This window comes from Pongo pygmaeus, chromosome 20 (assembly GCF_028885625.2).
Source record: "Pongo pygmaeus isolate AG05252 chromosome 20, NHGRI_mPonPyg2-v2.0_pri, whole genome shotgun sequence".
In the NCBI taxonomy this organism is placed as follows: domain Eukaryota; kingdom Metazoa; phylum Chordata; class Mammalia; order Primates; family Hominidae; genus Pongo; species Pongo pygmaeus.
In genome coordinates this window covers 58,920,890-58,945,613 of record NC_072393.2, presented here as the reverse complement: position 1 = coordinate 58,945,613, position 24,724 = coordinate 58,920,890, and the positions used below count along the sequence as shown (strand labels likewise).

Genomic DNA, 24,724 nt, shown 5'->3' with positions numbered 1-24,724 from the left:
TAAACCCAGGAGGTGGATGTTACTGTATGCCGAAATTGTGCCACTGCACTCCAGCCTGGGAGACAGAGTGGGACTCTGTCTCAGAAGAAAAGAGAGAGAGAGAAGGTGTCGCTCTGTGGCTTAGTTCTGGAGTACAATGGCACAATTCAGAGTTTACAGCAGCCTCAAACTCCTGGGCTCAACTAATCCCTACTTTAGCCTCCCAAAGAGCCTGAGTGATAGGCATGGGTCACCGTATATAAGCATGTATGTATGCATGTATGTATGTATGTATGTGTGTATCTATCTATCTATCTAATCTATCTATTTACTTATTTTAAGATGGAGTCTCACTCAGTCCCCAAAGCTGGAGTGCAATGGAATGATCTCCGCTCACTGCAACCTCCACCTCCCAGTTTCAAGCAATTCTTGTGCCTCAGCCCCCTGAGTTGCTGGGAATACAGGACGCACCACCATACCCAGCTAATTTTTGTATTTTTAGTTGAGATAGGGTTTCAGCATGTTGGTTAGGCTGGTCTCAAACTCCTGACCTCATGATCTGTCTGTCTTGGACTCCCAAAGTGCTGGGATTAAAGGTGTGTGCCACCATGTCCAGCCTTATTTTTTATATTGTATTTTTATTTTGTTGTCATGGCTGGAGTGCAGTGGTGCAATCATAGCTCACTATAGCCTTGATATCCTGGCCTCCAGTGATCCTCCCATCTTGGCCTCCCAAATTGCTGGCATTCCAGATGGGAGACAGTCAGCCCAGCTGGACTCTGCACTTTTTTGAGATGGAGTCTTGCTCCATTGCCCCGGTTGGATTGCAGTGGTGGGATTTCAGCCCCCTGCCCCTCTGTCTTCCGGCTTCAAGCAATTATTTTGCCTCAGCCTCCTGAGTATCTGGGATTACAGGCATTTGCTGCCACACCTGTTTAATTTTTTTTGTATTTTTAGTAGAGATGTGGTTTCACCATATTGGTCAGGCTGGTCGAACGCCTGACCTTGTGATTCATCCACCTCAGCCTCCCATAGTGCTGGGATTACAGGCCTGAGCCAACATGCTTAGCCAAACTCTGCACTTTTAATGACTTGGAATGGAGTGGAAAGTGGAGATAGGCATCAGTGGTACAGGATTCTTTCTTACATCATTGATTTTACATTATTTTTTAATATCATTTGAGTTGAGTCTCAGTCTGTCGCCCAGGCAGGAGTGCAGTGGTGTGATTTTGGCTCACTGTAGCCTCTGACTCCCGGATTACAGTGATTCTGTTGCCTCAGCCTCTCAAGTAGCTAGGTTTACAGGTGGGCCACCACGTGTGTAACGGCATGATGTGGTGTGTGCATGAATACATGGATGGATAAGCCCATGGTTTATGCACAAAACACAACATTTGCAATAAGTTTTATTTTTTATAATAATTGTAATTATTTTAAGTATTTTTCATTTGCAATAAATTTTATTTTTTATAATAATTGTAATGATTTTAACTACTTTTCATTTGGAAGGCTGAGGCAGGTAGATCACGACATCAGGAGTTCAAGACCAGCCTCGCTAAGATGATGAAACCCCGTCTCTGCTAAATATACAAAAATTAGATGGATGCAGTGGCAGGTGCCTCAAATCCCAGCTATTGGGGAGGCTGAGGCAAGAGAATTGCTTGAACCTGGGTGGCCGAGGTTGCAGTGAGCTCAGATTCTGCCACTGTACTCCAGCCTGTGCAATAGAGTGAGACCCCATCTCACAAAAAAAAAAAAAAAGAAGTATTTTGAAGGATTATATGTATGCCTGTGTGTGTCCATTCAGTGACCTTGTAGGATGATCCATGTTCTCACCCTTAGACCTTTATCACATTCTCTCCACTAGATAAACCCTTGTCAGTTTAGTTTAAAGCTGTATCTGTTACTTCAGCATTTATGTTCAAATGTGAATCCCAGACATCTGGATCCAGGTGCTCGTGTTGACATTTTTAGCTATTTGATTTGTGGCAAGTTTCCTAGAGTGTGTGTGATGCAGTTGTCTCCAAGTACAGATCTTTCCTCATGGGATAGTATGTTATTTTAAGGCTTAAGACACAGGAAGCACTTAGAAGCGTATAGAACATGGGAAGCATTCAAAAATGTTAGTCATGGCTATTGCTGTGATCATGACAATTTTTGGTTTTTGTTTTTTTTTTGGAGACAGAGTATTGCTCTGTCACCCAGGCTGAAGTACAATGTCATGATATTGGCACACTGCATCCTCTGCCTCCTGGTTTCAAGCAATTCTCCAGCCTCAGCCTCCCAAGTATTGGGGATTACAGGCACCCACCATCACTCCCAGCTAATTTTTGTATTTTTAGTAGAGAAGGGGTTTCAGCATGTTCCCAGGCTGGTCTCGAACTCCTGACCTCATGATCCACCTGCCTTGACCCCTCAAGGTGGTGGAATTACACGCATGAGCCACTGTGCCTGAGCAATCATGACAGTTTTTAGATTCAGACTTTTCTTTCAAAGCCGTTGGACTTTTTCCTCTCTGAAACACCACTTGTATCTTAGCTCATCTAGAGACTTAATATCACCTGGTATGTTGAACATAATATCTGACATGTCTGTAGAAAAAACCCTGTTTGTTTGTTTGTTTGTTCATTTGTTTTTGAGATGGAGTCTTGCTCTGTTGCCAGGCTAAAGTGCAGTGGTGCGATCTTGGCTCACTGCAACCTCCACCTCTCAGATTCAAGCTATCCTCCTGCCTCAGCCTCTTGAGTATCTGGGAATGCAGGTCCGCACCATGACACCCAGCTAATTTTTGTATTTTTAGTAGAGATGTGGGTTTGCCATGTTGACCAAGATGGTCTCGATCTCTTGACCACATTATCTGCCTGCCTTGATCTCCCAAAATGCTGGGATTACAGGTGACAGCCACCGCCTGGCATTGCTTTTTTTGTTTTGTTTTGTTTTGGTATTTGAGATGGTATCAGTCTGTTGCCCATGATGGAGTGCAGTGATGTGATCTTGGCTCACTGCAGCCTCCATCTCCCAGGTTCAAGTGATTCTTCTGCCTCAGCCTCCTGTGTAGCTGGGATTACAGGTACCTGCCACCATGCCCGACAAATTTTTATATTTTTAGTAGAGACAGGTTTTCACCATGTTGGCCAGGCTGATCTTGAACACTTGACATCAAATAATCTGCCTGCGTTGGCCTCCCGAAGTGTTAGGATTACAGGTGTGAACCACCATGCCTGGCCCTGTGTTTCCTTTTTATTTTTATACTTTTTATGTTGTTTATGAAATTGAGACTTCTGTAGCGACTTATAACATCTTAAAATCTTTCAAAGAAAAGTACACTAAAATGCAACTATAGGGAAAAAATATCCAAAAATACCTTAACATCGTTTTGTCACAACACAGTCTTTGATCAAATACTTATTTTCTGTTTTCTCATTTCCTGTGAAGGTGATAACTCAGTCCTCCTTAATGTTTTGTTGAAATGTGTGTTTCATTTTAGGGACACTTGACTTTCAGGGATGTGGCTATAGAATTCTCATTGGAAGAGTGGAAATGCCTGAACCCTGCGCAGAGGGCTTTATACAGGGAAGTGATGTTGGAGAACTACAGGAACCTGGAGGCTGTGGGTGAGGAAAATGTCCCTGCAGACATGAAGAGTCTGCTCTTGTCTATCTTGGCTCTTCCTGGTTTTGTATTCTCTTTTGTGATTTTGCCCCATACATGGGTTTTTTTTTGGTTGTTTTTTTGTTTTGTTTTTTTGTTTGAGATGGATCTTCGCTCTTGTTGCCAAGGCTGGAGAGCAATGGTATGATCTTGGCTCACCATAACCTCTGCCTCCCGGGTTCAAGCGATTCTCCTGTCTCAGCCTCCTGAGTAGCTGGGATTACAGGCATGTGCCACTACACCCAGCTAATTTTGGATTTTTAGTAGAGACGGGGTTTCTCTATGTTGGTCAGACTCGTCTCTAACTCCCGACCTTAGGTGATCCACCCACCTTGGCCTCCCAAAGTGCTGGGATTACAGGCATGAGCCGCCATGCCCAGCTCATTCTGGTTTTTGAGGAGCATCACAGCAGTGTCTGTCACTGGCACTGTGGCAATGTTCATCCCATAAACTAATGATCATGTTCTCTAAGCAGCAGTCAGTGGTGTTGAAATTCCTCCCATCGAGGATGTCATTTGGGCTCACAGCCTCATATATATGAGGCTCTTGACTGAACTCTTGTTCATTTCACATTTTTCAACAAATACGTGTCATTGTTCATTTTTAACAAGAAAACTTAATGTTCAGTTTGTTATAGGATCAATCCTGTAACAAATATGGTTTTCATCAAAATTATTGAGGGAGCTTGTGAGGTTGAATGAGGTTTCCATAGTTTAGTTCTACTGTCATTTCCTTGACACAGTGGCTTTCCACTTGTTCGTTCCTATGTTGTGTTTTGTTTGTTTGTTTGTTTGTTTGTTTTGAGTTAGAGTCTCACTCTGTTGCCCAGGCATGAGTGCAGTGGCGTGATCTTGGCTCACTGCAACCTCCACCTTTTGGATTCAAGTGACTCTCCTGCCTCAGCCTCTTGAGTGGCTGGGATTACAGGCATGTGTCACCACACCCAAGTAATTTTTGGTAGTTCTATTACAGATGGCAGTTTCACCATGTTGGCCAGGCTGGTTGTGATATCCTGGCCTGAGGTGATTCAGTTGCCTTGGATTCCCAAAGTGCTGGGATTACAGGCATAAGCCACAGCCCCAGGCCCATCCGAGTTTGTTTTTAAGGCTGAATAATATTCCATTGTATGTGTATACCACATTTTGTTCATATATTTATCTGTCGATGGACATCTTGGTTGGTTTCTTCTCTTTACTATCATAAATAATACTGCCAGGCTGTGTGCAGTGGCACACACCTGTAATCCCAGCACTTTGGAAGGCTGAGGTGGGTGAATCACCTGAGGTCAGGAGTTCGAGACCAGCCTGGCCAACACGGTGAAACCACATCTCTATTAAAGTTACAGTTTCTTCTTTTTTTTTTAAGACGGAGTATTGATGTGTCACCCAGGCTGGAGTGCAGTGGTGCAATCTCAGCTCACTGCAAATTCCACCTCCCAGGTTCAAGCAATCACCTACCTCAGCCTTCTGAGAAGCTGGGATTACAGACATGCACCACCATGCCTGGCTAATATTTTATATTTTTTCAGTAGAGACAGTGTTTCACCATGCTGGCCTGGCTTGTCTTGAACTCCTGACCTTGTGATCCACCCATCCATCCTCCTAATGAGCTGAGATTACAGATGTGAGCCACTGCACTCAGCCTGGCTCTGTTTTCACGAAGACATCTCTACCTACTCAGCCAGGGCATCCTTTTTCACCTCCATGGTCTCGTATATTGCTCTACTGTACTCTTCATAGGGTTTACTTATTTTTTTGTGTGTACACATTTCCGGAATCTACACAGGGGATATTGTTGAGTATATGCCTGAAACTAGAAATCAGAGGCATTTAATTTAAGAGAAGTAAAACTGCTTTCACCTCAGGCCACCACACTGCTGCTTTTTGGATCTCTTTCATTCTTGTCCCTTGCCCATATTGTAATTTGAATATTTAACCTTGGGTCAATATTTTACCATTTGTTAAATTTGTTCCACTTTCATCCAAGCTCAAGATTTGGCCTATCCTAGTGGAATTATATTCCCACAGATGTGCATGCACAAAGATCCCTCCCACATGCCCATTACTTCCTGCCTCCACCCTTGCCCTCCTTTCCCGGCCTTGCCTCACATGGTACATTGATCTGGATGCAAATACTGTTGCTTTCCAGCCTATTGATTTGTAATAGTGAACACCCCAATTTCCCCGTGAGCCCCTCCTCTCCAACACTACTCTCACTGAGTAAGTGAAGACCTTATTCATCCACTGGACAAAATTATAGGAGGCTGCCTAAATCAACGTGTGCTGGGCATGATGACTCAGCACATGATCCATGAGGGATGGATTTAGCACCACTGTCAGCAGCGCAGCTCAGCCCTTGTGTCCCAGCTCCGTCCTTGTATCCCCCTTGATGTACTTCTTTCTGTTCTCCTTGTATTTTCTGTGACTGGTCATTTCCTGTCCTGCCTGGGCTGACTGTTGTGCCTAAGAACATGTCGTGGGGTCCTTCATGCCCAGCATCAAGTCTTGTCCCTCACTTACCGTACGTGCAAACTGGGGTCATGTCCATGAACACTGTGGGCCTGCTTTTGTTATTTGAGAAATAATGTTAATTTGCCTCCAGGGTTGGTTTTTGGTTTTTGTTTGTTTGTTTTTTGAGATGAACTTTTGCTCCTGTTGCCCAGGCTTAAGTGCAATGACACAATCTCAGTTCACCACAACCTCCACCTCCCAGGTTCAAGCGATTCTCCTTCCCCAGCCTCCTGAGTAGCTGGGATTACAGGCATGCACCACCACGCCTGGCTAATTTTGTATTTTTAGTAGAGATGGGGTTTCACCATGTTGGCCAGGCTGGTCTTGAACTACTGACCTCAAGTGATGTACCTGCCTGAGCCTCCCAAAGAGCTGGGATTACAGGCCTGAGCCACTGTGCCTGGCCTTTTATTTTTTTAAATGGAGTTTCCCTCTTCTTCCCCAGGCTGGAGTGCATTGGTGCAATCTCAGCTCACCGCAACCTCCACTTTCTGGGTTCAAGTGATTGTCTGGCCTCGGGGTCCCAAGTAGCTGGGATTATGCCTGGTGCAAGTCTAGCTAATTTTTGTATTTTTAGTGGAGATGGGATTTCTCCATATTGGTCAGGCTGGTCTTGAACTCCCAACCTCAGGTGATTCGTCCACCTGCTTTTTAAAACAAGTGAATACTATTAGATGGCTTCATATATTACAAGTTTTACAGTACAGACTCTAAACTTCCTTTGTTTAATAAGATTTGTCGGCCTTCATTGATGTTGATGATGAGTTGCCTCTTTTCCTGTCTCACTGTTTTCACTGTTGTGTCAGAAGTAGCTTAGACTGGCCAGCTTCAGTGGCTTAGGCCTCTGTTTCCAGCACTTTGAAAGGCTGAAGTGGGTAGATGGCTTGAGGTCAGGAGTTTGAGAGCAGTCGGGCAAACATAATGAAACCTTGAATCTACTAAATTAAAAAAAATTGGACGGGCGTGATGGCTTACGCCTATAATCCCAAAAATTTGGGAGGCGAAGACGGGTGGATCACCTGAGGTCAGAATTTCAAGACCAGCCTGGCCAACATGGTGAAACCCCGTCTCTGGTAAAAATACAAAAATTAACTGGGTATGTTGGTATGCACCTGTAATCCCAGCTTCTTATGAGGCTGAGACACAAGAATCATTTGAACCTGGAAGATGGATGTTGCAGTGAGCCATGATCATGCCGGTGCACTCCAGCCCAGGTGACAGAGTGAGACTCTGTTTCCCGAAAAAAAATTAGCCAGGCATGGTGGCATGTGTCTGTAGTCCCAGCTACTCAAGAGGCTGAGGCATGAGAATCTCTTTAGGTAGGAGAATCGTGCCACCACACCCCAGCCTGGGTGATGAAGCATGACGCGGTCTCAAAAACAGACAAAAAAAGAAATAGCTGAAACTGGAAAGCTTAAGACATAGAAATTTATTTCTCATTAATCTGGAAAATGGGAAATCCAAGAGCAAGGTGTCAGCTAGATTGGATCCTGGTGAGAGCCTTCTTCATGGTTTAGCCCAGCCATCTTCCTGCTGTGTCCTGACATGGTGTAAAGAGGAGCAGGCAATCAGCTCTTCACTGTCTTTTTTATAAAAGCACTAGTCCTGGCTGGGCGTGGTGGCTCCTGCGTGTAATCCCAGCACTTTGGGAGGCTGAGGTGGCCAAATCACATGAGGTTGGGAGTTTGAAACCAGCCTGACCAACATGGAGAAACCACGTCTCTACTAAAACTGCAAAATTAGCCGGGCACGATTGCACATGCCTGTAATCCCAGCTACTCGGGTGGCTGAGGCAGGAGAATCACTTGAACCTGGGAGGTAGAGGTTGTGGTGAACCTAGATCACGCTATTGCACTCTAGCCTGGGCAACAAGAGTGAAACTCTGTCTCAAAAGTAGATAAAGAAAGCAAATATACAATTAAAAGCCCTAGTCCTATTCACAATTAGTCAACACCCATGACCAAATTCTCTAAAAGGCCCCATCAGCAGGAACATCCTATTAGAGGATAAGAAATCTGATAATGGCTTTTAGCCAAGGTGAACATTCGGGCCAGGGAACATACATCATATTTTTTGTTCTTATTGTGCAATTTGTTTTATACAATGTTTTCTCTGATCTCAGTTAATAAATTTTCCCAGTACACATTCTGTTTTATATTTTATGCATAGTGAACTAGACAACTATGGGGAATGCACATATGTAAAATTGCTGTATTGCCTGGCTGTTACATAAGTGTAGTTGTGACATCATAATTGCACTTTTCTACACTATTAGTCAATTATTTATTTATTTATTTATTTGAGATGGAGTCTTGCCCTGTCACCCAGGCTGGAGTGCAATGGCACAATCTCGGCTCACTGTAACCTTTGCCTCCTGGGTTCAAATGATTCTTTTGCTTCAGCCTCCAGAGTAGCTGAGATTACAGGCATCCGCCACCACACCCAGCTGTTTTTTTTGTATTCTTAGTAGAGATGGGTTTCCCCATGTTGGCCAGGCTGTTCTCAAACTCCCGACCTCGTTCTCCACATGCCTCGGCCTCCCAAAGTACTGGGATTACAGGTGTGGGCCACCGTGCCCAGCCATTAGTCAATTCTTATTTCTTAAAATGCTGTGTATTTTCTTGACCTCATACATCAGAAGGTAGTGATCTTAACATGTATTTCAGTTCTTATATTGTGTGCTAGTGGTTAAGTAGAAGTTGTAGCTTTTTTCTTAAGAGGGAATTGTTTAGAATTCTGCAGGCTGTATAAATGTACTTATTTGCTTGCTGGTTTTATCATGGGTTATAATATTTTATTAATTTTTATAATTTTACATATGGCTTTTCAGTATGTGGTATGCAATATAACTGACACACTCCACTCGTTAATGTCACAAAGTGCCACCAGGTACAGTGGCTCACACCTGTAATCCCAGAACTTTGGGAGGCTGAGGCGGGAGGATTACTTGAGGTCAGGAGTTTGAGACCAGCCTGGTCAACCTGGTGAAACCCCATCTCTGTAGGGACCAGCCCGACAGGTTCGGTGGGTTTTGCTCTCTGTGTGTGGAGACAAGAGACTGTAGAAATAAAGACACAAGACAAAGAGATAAAAGAAAAGACAGCTGGGCCCAGGGGACCACTACCACCAAGACGCAGAGATGGGTAGTGGCCCTGAATGCCAGGCTGCGCTGATATTTATTGGATACAAGACAAAGGGGCAGGGTAAGGAGTGTGTGCCTTCTCCAATGATAGGTAAGGTCACGTGGGTCACCTGTCCACTAGACAGGGGCCCCTTCCCTTCCTGGCAGCTGAGGCAGAGAGAGAGATAGCTTATGCCATTATTTCTGCATATCAGACACTTTTAGTACTTTCACTAATTTTGCTACTGTTATCTAAAAGGCAGAGCCAGGTGTACGGGATGGAACATGAAAGCGGACTAGGAGCGTGACCACTGAAGCACAGCATCACAGGGAGACATTTAGGCCTCTGGATAACTGCAGGTGGGCCTGACTAATGTCAGGCCCTCCGCAAGAGGTGGTGGAGGAGAGTCTTCTCTATACTCCCCCGGGGAAAGGGAGACTCCCTTTCCCAGTCTGCTAAGTAGGGGGTGTTTTTCCTTGGCACTGATGCTACAGCTAGACCACAGTCCGCTTGGCAACAGACATCTTCCCAGACGCTGGCGTCACCACTAGATCAAGGAGCCCTCTGGTGGCCCTGTCTGGGCATAACAGAAGGCTCGCACTCTTGTCTTCTGGTCACACCTCACTATGTCCCCTCAGCTCCTATCTCTGTATGGCCTGGCTTTTCCTAGGTTATGATTCTAGAGTGAGGATTATTATAATATTGGAATAAAGAGTAATTGCTACAAACTAATGATTAATGATATTCATATGTAATCATGTCTATGATCTAGATCTAGTATAACTCTTTTTATTTTATATATTTTATTATACTGGAAGAGCTCGTGCCCTTGAACTCTTGCCTCGGCACCTAGGTGGCTTGCTGCCCACACATCTCTACTAAAAACACAAAAATTACCCAGGCATAGTCGTGCATGCCTGTAACCCCAAGTACTAAGGAGGCTGAGGCAGGAGAGTCACTTCAACCCAGGAGGCAGAGGTTGCAGTGAGCTGAGATGGCACCATGGCACTCCAAGCTGGAGTGCAAGACTCCGTCTCAAAAAAATAAAAATACAAAAATTTTTTGAAAAGTCATTAAGTGCCTGTTCTGTGTGGATATAGGCAATTTTATGACATTTATTCAAAAAAATATTGTATTAACATTTTTTTGCTTTTTTTTTTTTTTTTTTTGAGGCGGAGTCTCACTTTGTCCCCGAGGCTGGAGTGCACTGGTGCAATCTTGCCTCACCACAACCTCTGCCTCCCAGGTTCAGGTGATTCTTGTGCCTCAGCCTCCCAAGTAGCTGTGACTATCAGGCATGGGCCGCCACACCTGGTTAATTTTTGTAATCTTCTCTTCTCAGTGCTATAATTGTTTCACAATACAGAATTTCCATTGATTTTGGTTATCCTTACATGAGCTTGTGGATTATTTACCAATATAGTACATTGTGTGTGTTGTTTTTTTTTTTTTAGCATTTGTACACAGTAAATATGGTTTAAATATAAATAATATATATTTTTCTCTTCATTGATGTGACAGTGATATGTTTTTTGCAAATTGTGATACACTTTAGGGTCATAGTGGAAAAATACTCCTTACTTTAGGCTTACACAAGTTTGTGCCCTGCCAGTGTTTTGTGATGATATAGGAAATAGACTTTCATAGAATTGCTTTGAAGGACATGTAATTGCCCCTTGTTTATTAAAGAATCTTACTCCTTTTGTGTTCCTAAACTTGGAAGATGATGTTTGGGAAGCTCAAAATAAGTATTGTTTTTTGTGTCATATTTACACACTTCAGTATGATTTACCATCTGTACTTAATTGGAAACCTATTGGTGTTTATATTTTGTAGATATCTCTTCCAAATGCATGCTGAAGGAGGTCTTATCAACAGGGCAAGACAATACAGAAGTGTTCCACTCAGGGACACTGCAAAGACATCAAGGTTATTACATTGGAGATTTTTGCTTCCAGGAAATTGAGAAAGAAATTCATGACATTGACTTTCAGTGTCAAGAAGATGAAAGAAATGGCCATGAAGCACCCATAACAAAAATAAAAAAGTTGACTGGCAGTACAGACCGATATGATCAAAGGCTTGCTGGAAACAAACCTATTAAAGATAAGCTTGGATCGAGCTTTTATTCACATCTGCCTGAACTCCACATATTTCAAATCAAAAGTAAAATTGGTAATCAACTTGAGAAGTCTACCAATGATGCTCCCTCGGTTTCAACATCCCAAAGAATTTCTTGTAGGCGCCAAATCCATATTTCTAATAACTATGGGAATAATTCCCTGAATTCTTCATTGCTCACACAAAAACAGGAAGTACACATGAGAGAAAAATCTTTCCAATGTAATGAGAGTGGCAAAGCCTTTAATTGTGGCTCACTCTTAAGGAAACACCAGATACCCCATTTAGGAGAGAAACAATATAAATGTGATGTATGTGGCAAGCTCTTTAATCACAAGCAATACCTTGCATGCCATCATAGGGGTCACACTGGAGAGAAACCTTACAAGTGTAAGGAGTGTGGCAAGTCCTTCAGTCAGGAGTCATCCCTTACATGCCATCGTAGACTTCATACTGGAGTAAAATCTCACAAGTGTAATGAGTGTGGCAAGATCTTTGGTCAAAATTCAGCCCTTGTAATTCATAAGGCAATTCATACTGGAGAAAAACCTTACAAGTGTAATGAATGTGACAAGGCTTTTAATCAACAATCAAACCTTGCACGTCATCGTAGAATTCATACTGGAGAGAAACCTTACAAATGTGAAGAATGTGACAAAGTTTTCAGTCGGAAATCAACCCTTGAGACACATAAGAGAATTCATACTGGAGAGAAACCATACAAATGTAAGGTTTGTGACATAGCTTTCACGTGGAATTCTCAGCTGGCAAGACATACAAGAATTCACACTGGAGAGAGAACTTACAAGTGTAATGAGTGTGGCAAGACTTTCAGTCACAAGTCATCCCTTGTATGCCATCATAGACTTCATGGTGGAGAGAAATCTTACAAATGTAAGGTTTGTGACAAGGCTTTCGCATGGAATTCACACCTGGTAAGACATACTAGAATTCATAGTGGAGGAAAACCTTACAAGTGTAATGAATATGGGAAGACCTTTGGTCAAAATTCAGATCTTTTAATTCATAAGTCAATTCATACTGGAGAGCAACCTTACAAATATGAAGAATGTGAAAGGGTTTTCAGTCATGAATCAACCCTTGAGACACATAAGATAGTTCATACTGGAGAGAAACCATACAAATGTAAGGTTTGTGACAAGGCTTTTGCTTGTCATTCGTATCTGGCAAAACATACTAGAATTCATAGTGGAGAGAAACCTTACAAGTGTAATGAGTGCAGCAAGACCTTCCGTCTGAAGTCATACCTTGTATGCCATCGTAGACTTCATAGTGGTGAGAAACCTTACAAATGTAATGAGTGCAGCAAGACCTTCAGTCAGAGGTCATACCTTCATTGCCATCGTAGACTTCATAGTGGTGAGAAACCTTACAAGTGTAATGAGTGTGGCAAGACCTTCAGTCACAAGCCATCCCTTGTATACCATCGTAGACTTCATACTGGAGAGAAATCTTACAAATGTACGGTTTGTGACAAGGCTTTCGTACGTAATTCATACCTGGCAAGACATACCAGAATTCACACTGCGGAGAAACCTTACAAGTGTAATGAATGCGGGAAGACTTTTAATCAACAATCACAATTTTCACTTCATCATAGAGTTCATGCTGGAGAGAAACTTTACAAATGTGAAGCATGTGACAAAGTTTTCAGTCGTGAATCACACCTTAAAAGACATAAGAGAATTCATCCTGGAGACAACGCATACAAATGTAAGGTTTGTGACAAGACTTTTGGGAGTGATTCACACCTGAGACAACATACTGGAATTCACACTGGAGGGAAACCTTACAAGTGTAATGAGTGTGGCAAAGCCTTTAGCAAGCAGTCAACACTTATTCACCATCAGGCAGTTCATGGTGTAGGGAAACTTGACTAATGTAATGATTGTCACAAAGTCTTCAGTAACGCTACAACCATTGCAAATCATTGGAGAATCTATAATGAATAGAGATCTAACAAGTGTAATAAATGTGGCAAATTTTTGAGACATCATTCACACATTGCAGTTCATTGACACACTCATACTGGAGAGAAACCTTACAAATGTCATGATTGAGGCAAGGTCTTCGGTCAAGCTTCATCCTATGCAAAACATAGGAGAATTCATACAGAAGAGAAACCTCACAAGTGTGATGATTGTGGCAAAGCCTTTACTTCACGTTCACACCTCATTAGACATCAGAGAATCCCTACTGGACAGAAATCTTACAAATGTCATCAGTGTGGCAAGGTCTTCAGTCCGAGTTCACTCTGCGGAACATCAGAAAATTCATTTTTGAGATAACTGTTCCCAATGCAATGAGTAAGGCAAACCATCAGAAAATTCATTTTTGAGATAATTGTTCCCAATGCAATGAGTATGGCAAACCATCAGAAAATTCATTTTTGAGATAATTGTTCCCAATGCAATGAGTATGGCAAACCATCAAGCGTTAATTGACATTAGAGTCAATTCAGCACTGACTTGAGTTTGTGTTGACTTAACATTGAGTTCAAGCCTTAACTGACATTCAAGTGTTTTTGTTAAGAGGATTGGGCCAGGTGCAGTGGCTCACACCTGAAATCCCAGCACGTTGGAAGGCCAAGGCACATAGGTCACTTGAGGTCAGAAGTTTGAAACCAGCATGGCCAACAGATGTCAGCCACTTTTCCCAGCCTGTTTTTTGTTTCTTATTTTCTATTTTTCTTTTTTGAGATAGTGCTTTTTAAAGAGATAGTACTTTTTTGAAATAGTACTTTATAAAAGGGAGATCAGGCCAGGCACGGAGGCTCATGTCTGTAATCCCAGCACTTTGAGAGGCTGAGACAGGCCCATGACAAGGTCGGGAGATCGAGACCGTCCTGGCTAACACGGTGAAACCCTGTCTCTACTAAAAATACAAAATATTAGCCGGGCGTGGTGGCAGGTGCTTGTAGTCCTAGCTGCTCGGGAGGCTGAGGCAGGAGAATGGTGTGAACCCTGGAGGCGGAGCTTGCAGGGAGCCAAGATCGCGCCACTGCATTCCAACCTGGGTGACAGTGAGAGTCTATCTCAAAAAAAAAAAAAAAGGATATCAAAGCTGGATGGTGGCTCATCCCTGCAATCACAACACCTTGGTAGACTGACGTCAGTGGATCACCTAAGGTCAGCAGTTCAAGAGCACCCTGGCTAACATGTTGAAACCCCATCTCTACTAAAAATAAAAAAGTTAGCCAGGGGTGGGGGTGTGCACCTTTAGTTCCAGCTGCTTGAGAGGCTGAGGCACAAGAGTCGCTTAAACCTGGGAGGTAGAGGTTGCAGTGAGGCAAAATCGTGCCACTGCCCTGCAGCCTGGGCAGCAGAGTCAGTCTCCATCTCAAAAAAACCAGCAAACAAAAAATAAAAAAAAAGACATCAAAAATGCTTTTGTTCTCATTGTTTAATAGGCTTCCTTTTTTTTCTTTCTGATTCCTCTTCATTTCTCTCTCTATTCTTTTTTTTTTTTTTTGCAGTTTGAGTTTGAGATAAATCTTAGTTTTAAAAATTTTATTTCTTTCATAGTATATAATCACATCTGAAAGATGCCTTTGCAGCATCGTATAATCAGCTCACATCATTCATTTCTGTACTTGTATATTTTCCAGTTATTTTCCAGTTGACCCCAGAATTCGCTAGATAAAAAAAAAAAAATTTCAAAATAGTTGCTGTTTGAAATTAGTTGCATCCAGTTCAGATCGAGGTCTGCATGCTTCCTAGTCTTTGTTATTTATTGGAAGCCTTTCGTACCTAATACTTAAGTTTGATTGTTTCAGTGTGTACTTGGTATAGATGTCAGTGACCTTTTAACTAAATATCAAAATGTAGTTTAACCAGTTAGTCTGTTTTTCAGTTTTCTTTCCTTATGTCATTTGTTGAAATCTTGAGCTGGGGGCTATTTATTGCGTGTTTCCCTCAAGGGCCTCTGGTCCATTCTAGAAAAATGTTGAAACATGGGCTGGATTGGCATAGAACTCTCCTCCAAAAGCAGCCATGTATTCCTTTTTTTTTTTTTTTTCCCCCTGAAATGGAGTCTCGCTCTGTTGCCTTGGATGGAGTGCAGTGGTGCGATCTCAGCTTGCTGCAACCTCTGCCTCCCGGGATCAAGTGATTCTCCTGCCTCAGTCTCCTGAGTAGCTAGAATTACAGGCACCCACCAGCATGCCTGGCTAATTGTTGTATTTTTAGTAGAGACAGGGTTTCACCATGTTTGTCAGGCTGGTCTCTAACTCTTGACCTTGTGATCCGCCTGACTCGGCCTTGCAATGTGCTGTGATTACAGGCATGAGCCACGGCGCCTGGCCTCTTTTTTTTTTTCTTTTTCTTTTTTTTTTGAGACGGAGTTTCACTCTTGTTGCTCAGGCTGAACTACAATGGTGCGATCTCGTGTCACTACAGCATTGGCCTCCCAGGTTCAAGCCCTTCTCCTGCCTCAGCCTACCAAGTAGTTGGGATTACAGGTGCCCTCCTCCACTCCCGGCTAGTTTTTTGCGTTGTTAGTAGAGACAGGGTTTCAACATGTTGACCAGGCTGGTCTCGACTTCTGACTTCAGGTGATCTGCCCACCTCGACCTCCCAAAGTGCTAGGATTACAGGTGTGAGCCACCGTGCCTGATCACTCATGTATTGATTGAAACTGTTTGCTTATGTCTTAGTTCTACAGCTGACCTTCTTTCCCTGTTTTCAAGGTCAATAGCTGTGTGTTTACACTTCTGCATTTTATAAATGTTCCTGTGATTTTCCTGTAAGGAAGAATTAACTGTCAGGAATCAATGGCATCAGAAACTTGCAAAAGAAGTTCCTTTAGCCCAGGTTTGTGAAAGAGGCTTCTCTAATTTTCCAGGACGAGGATGATAAGACCAACCCTTCCTATTAGCCCTTCCAGGCCCCCATGTAAGAGTTCAGGCACAACTTCTCACTCCTCTCAGACCTTCTCAGGGTAACTTGGTGAAAATATCTTCTGATCTGAGCCCCAGTGAGCCTCCCTGCAACTTGGCGATAGGGGTAGACCAGAAAAGCTCAACCCGAGTGACCCTGGCCCTGAAATGATTTGCAAAATGGAGTGCGTGTTTGGGTGTGGCTTTTTTTTTTTTTTTTTTTTTGAGGAGAGGAGTGCCCAGCTGTGATTAGAATTTTCAATGGGATGCAGTGCCCTAAAAATGAAAAACAAAAGCAGAAGAATGGAAGAAACAGAGATGTAGACTCAGACGTGGAGACCATCTTCAGGGCCTTTCTCTGTATTAGGATATCACAGCTAAATCTAAAGCAGATCATGTCAGTGCCTGGCAGGGAACACTCCACCGGCTTCCCATGTTCCCCAGGACAAAAGCCCCACTCCTCACTGTGGCTCCACAGCCCTGTGTCCAGGGCCCCTGCCAGTGTCCAGCCTCCTCCTGGGAGCTTGCCCTCATCTCCTGACTCCCTCTGCGCCAGTCACATTTGCTTTCCTCTTTTCCCAAACATCAAAACTCTTCCTGTCATTGTCCCTGCTCTTACTCTGTGTACCCTGTCCATTTCTCCTCCTTCAGATCTAGGCTCAGAGCTGTCTCCCTTGCCCTCTCACCCCCGTCTGAAGTTCCCTCTGCCCGACAGTCTGTATCATGTTACTCAGGTTTTATTATCTCTGCATCAATCACATCAGAAATGCGGTTTTTTTTTGTTTTTTTTTTTTTTTTGAGACAGAGTCACTCTATCATCCAGGCTGTGAGTGCAGTCTCGTGATCTTGGGTCACTGCAACCTCTGTCTCCTAGGTTCAAGCAATTCTTGTGCCTCAGCCTCCCAAGTAGCTGAGATTACAGGTGTCTGCCACCACACCTAGCTAATTTTTGTATTTTTACTTTTATTTTCTTTTATTTTTGAGTCTTAGTCTGTCACCAAGACTGGACTGTAGTGGCACAATCTCGGCTCACTGCAACCTCCACCTCCCAGGTTCAAGCGATTCTCCTACCTCTGTCTCCCAAGTAGTGAGGATTACAGATGCTTACCAAGCCCGGCTACTTTTCGTGTATTTAGTAGAGGTAGGGTTTCACCATGTTGGCCAGGCTGGTCTCGATCTCCTGACCTCAAGTAATCAGCACACCTTGGCCTTCCAGAGTGCTAGTATTACAGGATGACCCATCACACCCGGCCATTTTTATATTTTTAATAGAGACAGGATTTAACCATGTTGGCCAGGCTGGTCTCAAACTCCTCAGGTCAAGCGATCCTCCCACCTCAGCCTTCTAAGTAGCTGGGACCACAGACACACAGACGTGAACCACCACCATACCTGGCTAAGTTTTGTATTTTTGGTAGAGATGGGGTTTCACCATGTTGCCCAGGCTGGTCTCAAACTCCTGAGCTCAAGCGATCTACCCACCACAGCCTCCTAGGGTGCTGGGATGACAGGCATGAGCCACCACACCCAGCCTCTGCATGGGGTTTGGTCAGGGCTGGGTCTGTGCCCTGAAGGGGAGCTTATTCCAGCCCAGCTTTCCACTGCTGCAGCGTGTGTGTGGACTCCTCCAGAAGGGGAGCGGGAGTTTTCCTGTAAGAGTTTATTGTCCCTGGTGTGGAGGGCCGCAGGCAGTCCATTATTTCCTCAGGGTGAGGTCTCCTTTGTGTCAGGGCTCTGAGCCCAAGCTAAGCCATCATATCCTCTGTGACCTGCACGTATATATCCAGATGGCCTGAAGCAACTGAAGATCCACAAAAGAAGTGAAAATGACCTTAACTGATGACATTCCACCATTGTGATTTATTTCTGCCCCACCCTGACTGATCAATGTACTTAGTAATCTCCCCCACTCTTAAAAAGTTCTTTGTAATCTCCCCCACCCTTAAGAAGGTTCTTTGTAATTCTCTCCACCCTTGAGAATGGACTTTGTGAGATCCACCCCTGCCCCCAAAACATTGCTCCTAACTCCACCGCCTATCCCAAAACCTATAAGAACTAATGATAATCCTATCCACCCTTTGCTGACTCTCTTTTTGGACTCAGCCCGGCTCCACCCAGGTGAAATAAACAGCCTCATTGTTCACACAAAGCTTGTTTGGTGGTCTCTTCACATGGACGTGGTTGACACTTTGTATGTGTGGTTGTGTTACAGGGAGGGAGTGTATTGATTCTGAGCAATAAATAACATATTTTTAACATTCAGGGTTGACCTCTAAAGATTCTTGGTACATGAGGAAGAAACCTGGAAGAGGAAGAGGAAAGCAAAGGAGTCAGGGATGGCTCTTCCTCAGGTGAGATGATATTCTTGGTGGATTGTTCTGTGTCCTTCCTTTCAGAGACGCTGGGCCTTAGAGTTGGGAATCTTCTCTGAGTCTGAAGCTTCCTGCCTGACAAGTTTGCTCGCATTCACCCATGCCTTCCCTCAGTCCCTCTTATCTCGCCTAGATTTTATCTTTCATGATCCAGTGGCAAGAACTTGGGAAGAGGCTGCACTGGGCATGGTCCTGGGAAGGGCTCACACCCAGACATGGATGGAGACAGGGTGAGGGTCCCATGGTGTCAGTGCTGTCGGGCAGCAGGGATTGTTCAGGGGCCACATGTGGATGCACTGTCAGCTCCCTGTGGACCAGGATTAGAGCAGCTGCCAATGGAAGTCACGTATTAATGTGCACAAAGTACGTGTAAATTCTAGAAAAGGAAACCAATAAGAGAAAATGTTTTCTCCCTGATTTTATACTACATTTTTAGGTAATTGAGTGAATTACTGTGTTTCTGACTCCAAAAATCTTACTAAATAGAATGGAAAGTTCATACACAGACATGAATGACAAGGTGTGTTATTCCATCATTACTTTAAGAATAGGAAATCAACCTAAATAATAGCAGGAGATTCATTAAACCATTCTTAGCACATTAAGCTCATGGATATTGTTGTGTTACTGTGGAGAGGCTTGTGAAACAGATGTTTTCAGTAAAAATGGTTACAATTTATTTTTTGAGACGGAGTCAGCCTCTGTCACTCAGGCTGGAGTGCAGTGGCATGATCTCAGTTTACTGCAATCTCCACCTCCCAGGTTCAAGTGATTCTCCTGCCTCAGCCTCCCAAGTAGCTGGGGTTACAGGTATGTGCCACCACACCCGGCTAATTTTTTTGTGTTTTTAGTAGAGATGGGGTTTCACCATGTTGGCCAGGGTGGCCTCAAACTCCTGACCTCAGGTTATCCACCCACCTCAGCCTCCCAGAGTGCTGGGATTACAGGTACAAGCCACCGTGCTCAGCTCCACCAATTATTATTAAATATATATTTTGATATTTAAACATCACATGATGGATATATTTGTTTTCTAGTAAAACTCCGAGCAAAGCTGCAGCTTAGACCCTTTGCCGTTAAGTATCTCCTTTCCCTGTCACATCCTCCACCCTCCTTCCAAACTCACTGGGGAGCCGCTACTGTCAGTTCTGTGTTAGGTGTCAGAGCAAGTCTCATACGCGTGTATTTCTGCATCATTATGAGACTTTAAAAATAATTCTATAGTAAATTAAATAAAATGTTTTATAGTTATGTTTTTACTTTAGGATTGGGGCTACACGTGAAGGTTTGTTACGTAGGTAAACTCATGACATTGAGGTTTGTTGTACAGATTATTCTATCACTCCGGTATCAAGCCCAGTACCCAATAATTTTTTTTCTTTTTTCTTTTTTTGACACTGTTTTGCACTTGTTTATTCAGGCTCAAGTATGATAGCATGATCTCAGCTCACTGCAACCTCAGCCTCCTGGGTTCAAGCAACTCTCCTGCCTCAGCCTCCCGAGTAGCTGGGATTACAAACACATGCCACCACTACGCCTGGCTAATTTTTGTATTTTTAGTAGAGACAGGGTTTCACTATGTTGGCCAGGCTGATGTTGAACTCCTGACATTGAGATGATCGAACCCTCTCGGCCTCTCAAAGTGTTGGGATTACAGGTGTAAGCCACTGTGCCCACCCCGCAGTAGCTATTTTTTTCAGTCTTCTCCTTCCTCCCATTCTCTATCCTCAAGTAGACCCCAGTGTCTGTTGTTTTCTTCTTTGTGTTTTAGTAAATATTTTACTTTGAGATTTGATCCTGCTAGTTGTGAGAATTTACATGTTGTCAAGTTAGTAAACATGGCTAGCTTGCTCTTTGATGTCTGCATTGGAAATTGGCTGAATGACAACATGTGGGTCCTTTGAGATTTTTCCCTGTATAAGGAGTGCCATAGTGGCTGCCTCTGCACATGCCTGCATTCCTACAGATATCTGAATATTCCTCCAGGTCAGGCAGTTGAAAGGGTGATTGCTTCTTCTAGCATGGGGCATTTCCTGTTTTCTTAGATCTGACAAGATTCCCCCGTGCCCCAATTGCCAAAGTGTCCTTTTCCAGCAAGATGAGATTCCTCTTCAGTTAAACAAAACTTGCTACTTTTTATATTTTAAAAATCTTTATATATATATATACACATACACATGCACATACATATACATACATATTTACACACACATATGTATATATTTTGAAAATCTGCTGGGAGTGGTGACTCATGCCTGTAATCCTATCACTTTGGGAGGCTGAGGTGGGTGGATCACCTGAGGTCAGGAATTCACGACAAGCCTGGCCAACATGGTGAAACCCCATCTTTACCAAAAATACAAAAGTTAGCCGGGCATGGTGGCGGGCACCGGTAATCCCAGCTACTCTGTGGCTGAGGCAGGATAACGGCTTGAACCCAGAAGGCAGAGGTTGCAGTGAGCCAAGATTGCATTACTGCACTGCAGCCTGGGCAACAGAACGAGACCCTGTCTAAAAAAAATAAAAAGAAAGGAAGAAAAGAAAATCTGGGGAAAATGACAACTTTTTCTGTTAACATCTAGTTCCTTGTGAGTCTGTGTGGGTTTTATTCTTTTGCGGACCTATATAAACAAAATGGATTTTCGTACTTTGAGTTATTCTATTTTCATATATTTGATTTTATTTTGAGAGAAGGTGTCACTCTGTCACTTAGGCTGGAGGGCAGTGGCATGATTTTAGCTCACTGTGACCTCCTTCAGGCTCAAGCCATCCTCCAACCTCAGCCTCCCAAGTAGCTGGCACCACAAGTGACTTCCACCATGGCTGGTTAATTTTTTTTTTTTTTTTTGAGATGGAGTCTTGCTCTGTAGCCAGGCTGGAGTGCAGTGGCATGATCTCGACTCACTGCAACCTCTGCCTCCCGGGTTCAAGTGATTCTCCTACCTCAGGCTCCTGAGTATGTGGGACTACAGGTGAGTGCCACCAAGCCTGGATAATTTTTTGGTATTTTCAGTAGAGACGGAATTTCACCTTGTTAGCCAGGACAGTCTGGATTTCCTAACCTCGTGATCCACCTGCCTCGACCTTTCAAAGTGCTGGGATTCCAGGCTGGTCTTGAACTCCTGTCCTCAGGTGATCCGCCGGCTTCAGCTTCATAGGGTGCTGAGATTACAGGCACGAGCCACCGTGCCCAGCCCCACCAATTATTATTAAATATATATTGTGATATTTAAACATCACATGATGTATGTATTTGTTTTTTTGGTTTTTTGGTTTTTTTTTTGTGATGGAGTCTTGCTGTCGCCCAGGCTGGAGTGCAGTGGCGTGATCTCGGCTCACTGCAGGCTCCACCCCCCGGGGTTCACGACATTCTCCTGCCTCAGCCTTCCGCACAGCTGGGACTACAGGCGACCGCCACCTCACTCGGCTAATTTTTTGTATTTTTTAGTAGAGACGGGGTTTCACCGTGTTAGCCAGAATGGTCTCAATCTCCTGACCTCGTGATCCGCCCACCTCAGCCTCCCAAAGTGGTGGGATTACAGGTGTGAGCCACCGCGCCCGGTGTATGTATTTGTTTTGTGGTAACCCTCTAAGAAAAGCCACAGCTTAGGCCCTTGACCACAGGGCATATCCTTTCCATGTCACATCCTCCACCCTCCTTCTAGCCTCACTGGGGAGCCGCTACTGTCAGTTCTGTGCCAGGGGTCAGAGCAAGTCTTGTACACATGTATTTCTGCATCGTTATGAGACTTTGGGAAATATTCTGCAGTAAATTTCACTCCCGTCTGTGAGAAGAGACCACCAAACAGGCTTTGTGTGATCAGAAAGGCTGTTTATTTCACCTTGGTACAGGCAGGCTGAGTCCAAAAAGAGAATCAGCAAAGAGCAATAGGGGTGGGGCTGTCTTATAGGATTTGGGTACATAAAGGAAAATTACTGTCAAAGGGGGTTGTTCTCTGGAGGGCAGAGGTGCGGGTCACAAGGTGCTCAGTGGGGGAGCTTTTGAGCCAGGATGAGCCAGGAGAAGGGATTTCACAAGACAATGTCATTAGTTAAGGCAGGAACAGGCTATTTTCACTCCTTTTGTGACTCTTCAATTACTTCAGGCCATCTGGATGTGTATGTGCAGGTCACAGGGGATATGATGGCTTAACTTGGGCTCAGAGGCCTGACATTCCTGTCTTCTTATATTAAATAAAAAATAAAACAAGATAGTGTTGAAGTCTTGGGGCAGCGAAAATTTTTGGGGATGGTATGGAGAGAAAATGGGCGATGTTTCTCAGAGCTGCTTCATGGAATTAGGGGCGGCATGGGAACCTAGAGTGGGAGAGACTAAGCTGAAGGAAGATTTTGTGGTAAGGGGTGATATTGTGGGGTTGCTAGAAGAAACATTTGTCATATAGAATTATTGGTGATGGCCTGGATATGGTTTTGTATGAATTGAAAAACTAAACAGAATAAGAGAAGGAGAAAAACAGGTATTAAAAGACTAAGAATTGGGAGGACCCAGGACATCCAATTAGAGAGTGCCTAAGGAGGTTCAGCATAGCCTTGCCGGCAAAGATTATTTATTTACTTTAAGAGTTAAGAGTGGTGGTTTGGGGATAGCACCAGGAGATACCAGCTGTGATGGCTTGGAGAAACAGTGTAAACTGGCAGTGTAAAGAAGAGCACGGCATTTATGAATAGTTGAGAAGGGTGAATAGGAGTATGACTAGACAGAAGATAGTAGGGATGACAAGCTTTTTGGGGCACATTCCGAGTTGCTCTGGTGTCTGGAATGAGACTGGGGCCTAATAAAAAGGAGCATTCACACAGGAACTCAAATGGGCTGTACCCTGTAGCATTTTGAGGACAGGCCCTAATTCTGAGAAGGGCAAGTGGTAAAAGTATTGTCCAGTCCTTTTTAAGTTGGTGGCTGAGCTTGTTGAGGTGTGTTTTTAAAAGACCATTAGTCCATTCTGCCTTTTCTGAAGATTGAGGATGGTAAAGAGTATGAAGGTTCCTCTGAATACCAAGAGCTGGAGAAACTGCTTGGGTGATTTGCCTAATAAAGGCTGGTCTGTTATCGGACTGTATAGAGGTGGGAAGGCCAAACTTGTTGGGAGCAAGCCCCCCAAAAACGAAATCTCTGCAGCACTGTAACATGTTCGTAATGGCCCTAACGCCCACCCTGGAAGGTTGTGTGTTTACTGGAATGAGGGCAAGGAGCACCTGGCCCATCCAGGGCAGAAAACCACTTAAAGGCATTCTTAAGCCACAACAATAGCATGAGCGATCTCTGCCTTAAGAACATGCTCCTGCTGCAGTTAACTAGCCCAGCCTATTCCTTTAATTCACCCCATCCCTTCATTTCCCATAAGGGATACTTTTAGTTAATTTAATATCTATAGAAAGAATGCTAATGACTGGTTTGCTGTTAATAAATACGTGGGTAAATCTCTGTTTGGGGCTCTCAGCTCTGAAGGCTGTGAGACCCCTGATTTCCTACTTCACACCTCTATATTTCTGTGTGTGTGTGTGTCTTTCATTCCTGTAGCACCACTGGGTTAGGGTCTCCCTGACCGAGCTGGTCTCGGCAAGTGGCGTGCCTTCGTGGGGTCTCGAATCCAGGTCGAAGGGTCACTGGAGCGACAGTTGGAATGGAAAACTAGCTGGAGGACACCCAAGTAAAGCAATCCCTGTGATGAGTAAGAAGAGGAGCTCGGAAGCATCAGGGTAACAATGGGACAGGTGTGGGGTCTGGTTCTTTCCACCTTGGAACTTATTCACACTTATGATGAGGAGGAAGTGACAGAAGAGGTAACAGTGCAGGTTTATTTGCCAGCTAAAGCTAAGGTGGCAAAAGAGGAAGAGGTTCATCCCTACCCTTCTGTACCCCCTCATTATTATTTTGAAGAAAATGACCTTCCAGATCTTTCTTTTCTGGAGAACACTGGGTCAAAAGGAGTTGCCCCAGTGACTGTTTGAGCAGTGCCTCAAGCAACCGCTCTTAGTTCTATTCAGGCAGGAATTCAACAAGCTAGAAGAGAGGGTGATTTAGAGACTTGGCAGTTCCCTGTTAGAATACAC

The 24,724-nt window shown here is 43.9% G+C and overlaps 1 protein-coding gene across 4 annotated transcripts in view; it reads left to right on the top strand.

Moving 5' to 3' along the window:
* Positions 1–24,466, top strand: part of LOC129020976 (zinc finger protein 611) — a 34,072-nt gene extending 9,606 nt beyond the window's left edge. Inside the window, exons 3-6 of one of the 4 annotated variants that reach the window (XM_063658334.1) lie at positions 3,467–3,593; positions 11,099–13,117; positions 18,544–18,631; positions 24,192–24,466. In XM_063658334.1, the coding sequence (XP_063514404.1) occupies positions 3,467–3,593; positions 11,099–13,117; positions 18,544–18,631; positions 24,192–24,216 (2,259 nt within the window). In that variant the 3' untranslated portion in view covers positions 24,217–24,466. Of the gene's footprint in view, positions 1–3,466; positions 3,594–11,098; positions 16,216–18,543; positions 18,632–18,806; positions 19,425–24,191 lie in introns of those variants that run through there. The other 3 variants (XM_063658333.1, XR_010125000.1, XR_010124999.1) reach the window with 3 other exon arrangements.
* Positions 24,467–24,724: the final 258 nt, after the last annotated feature.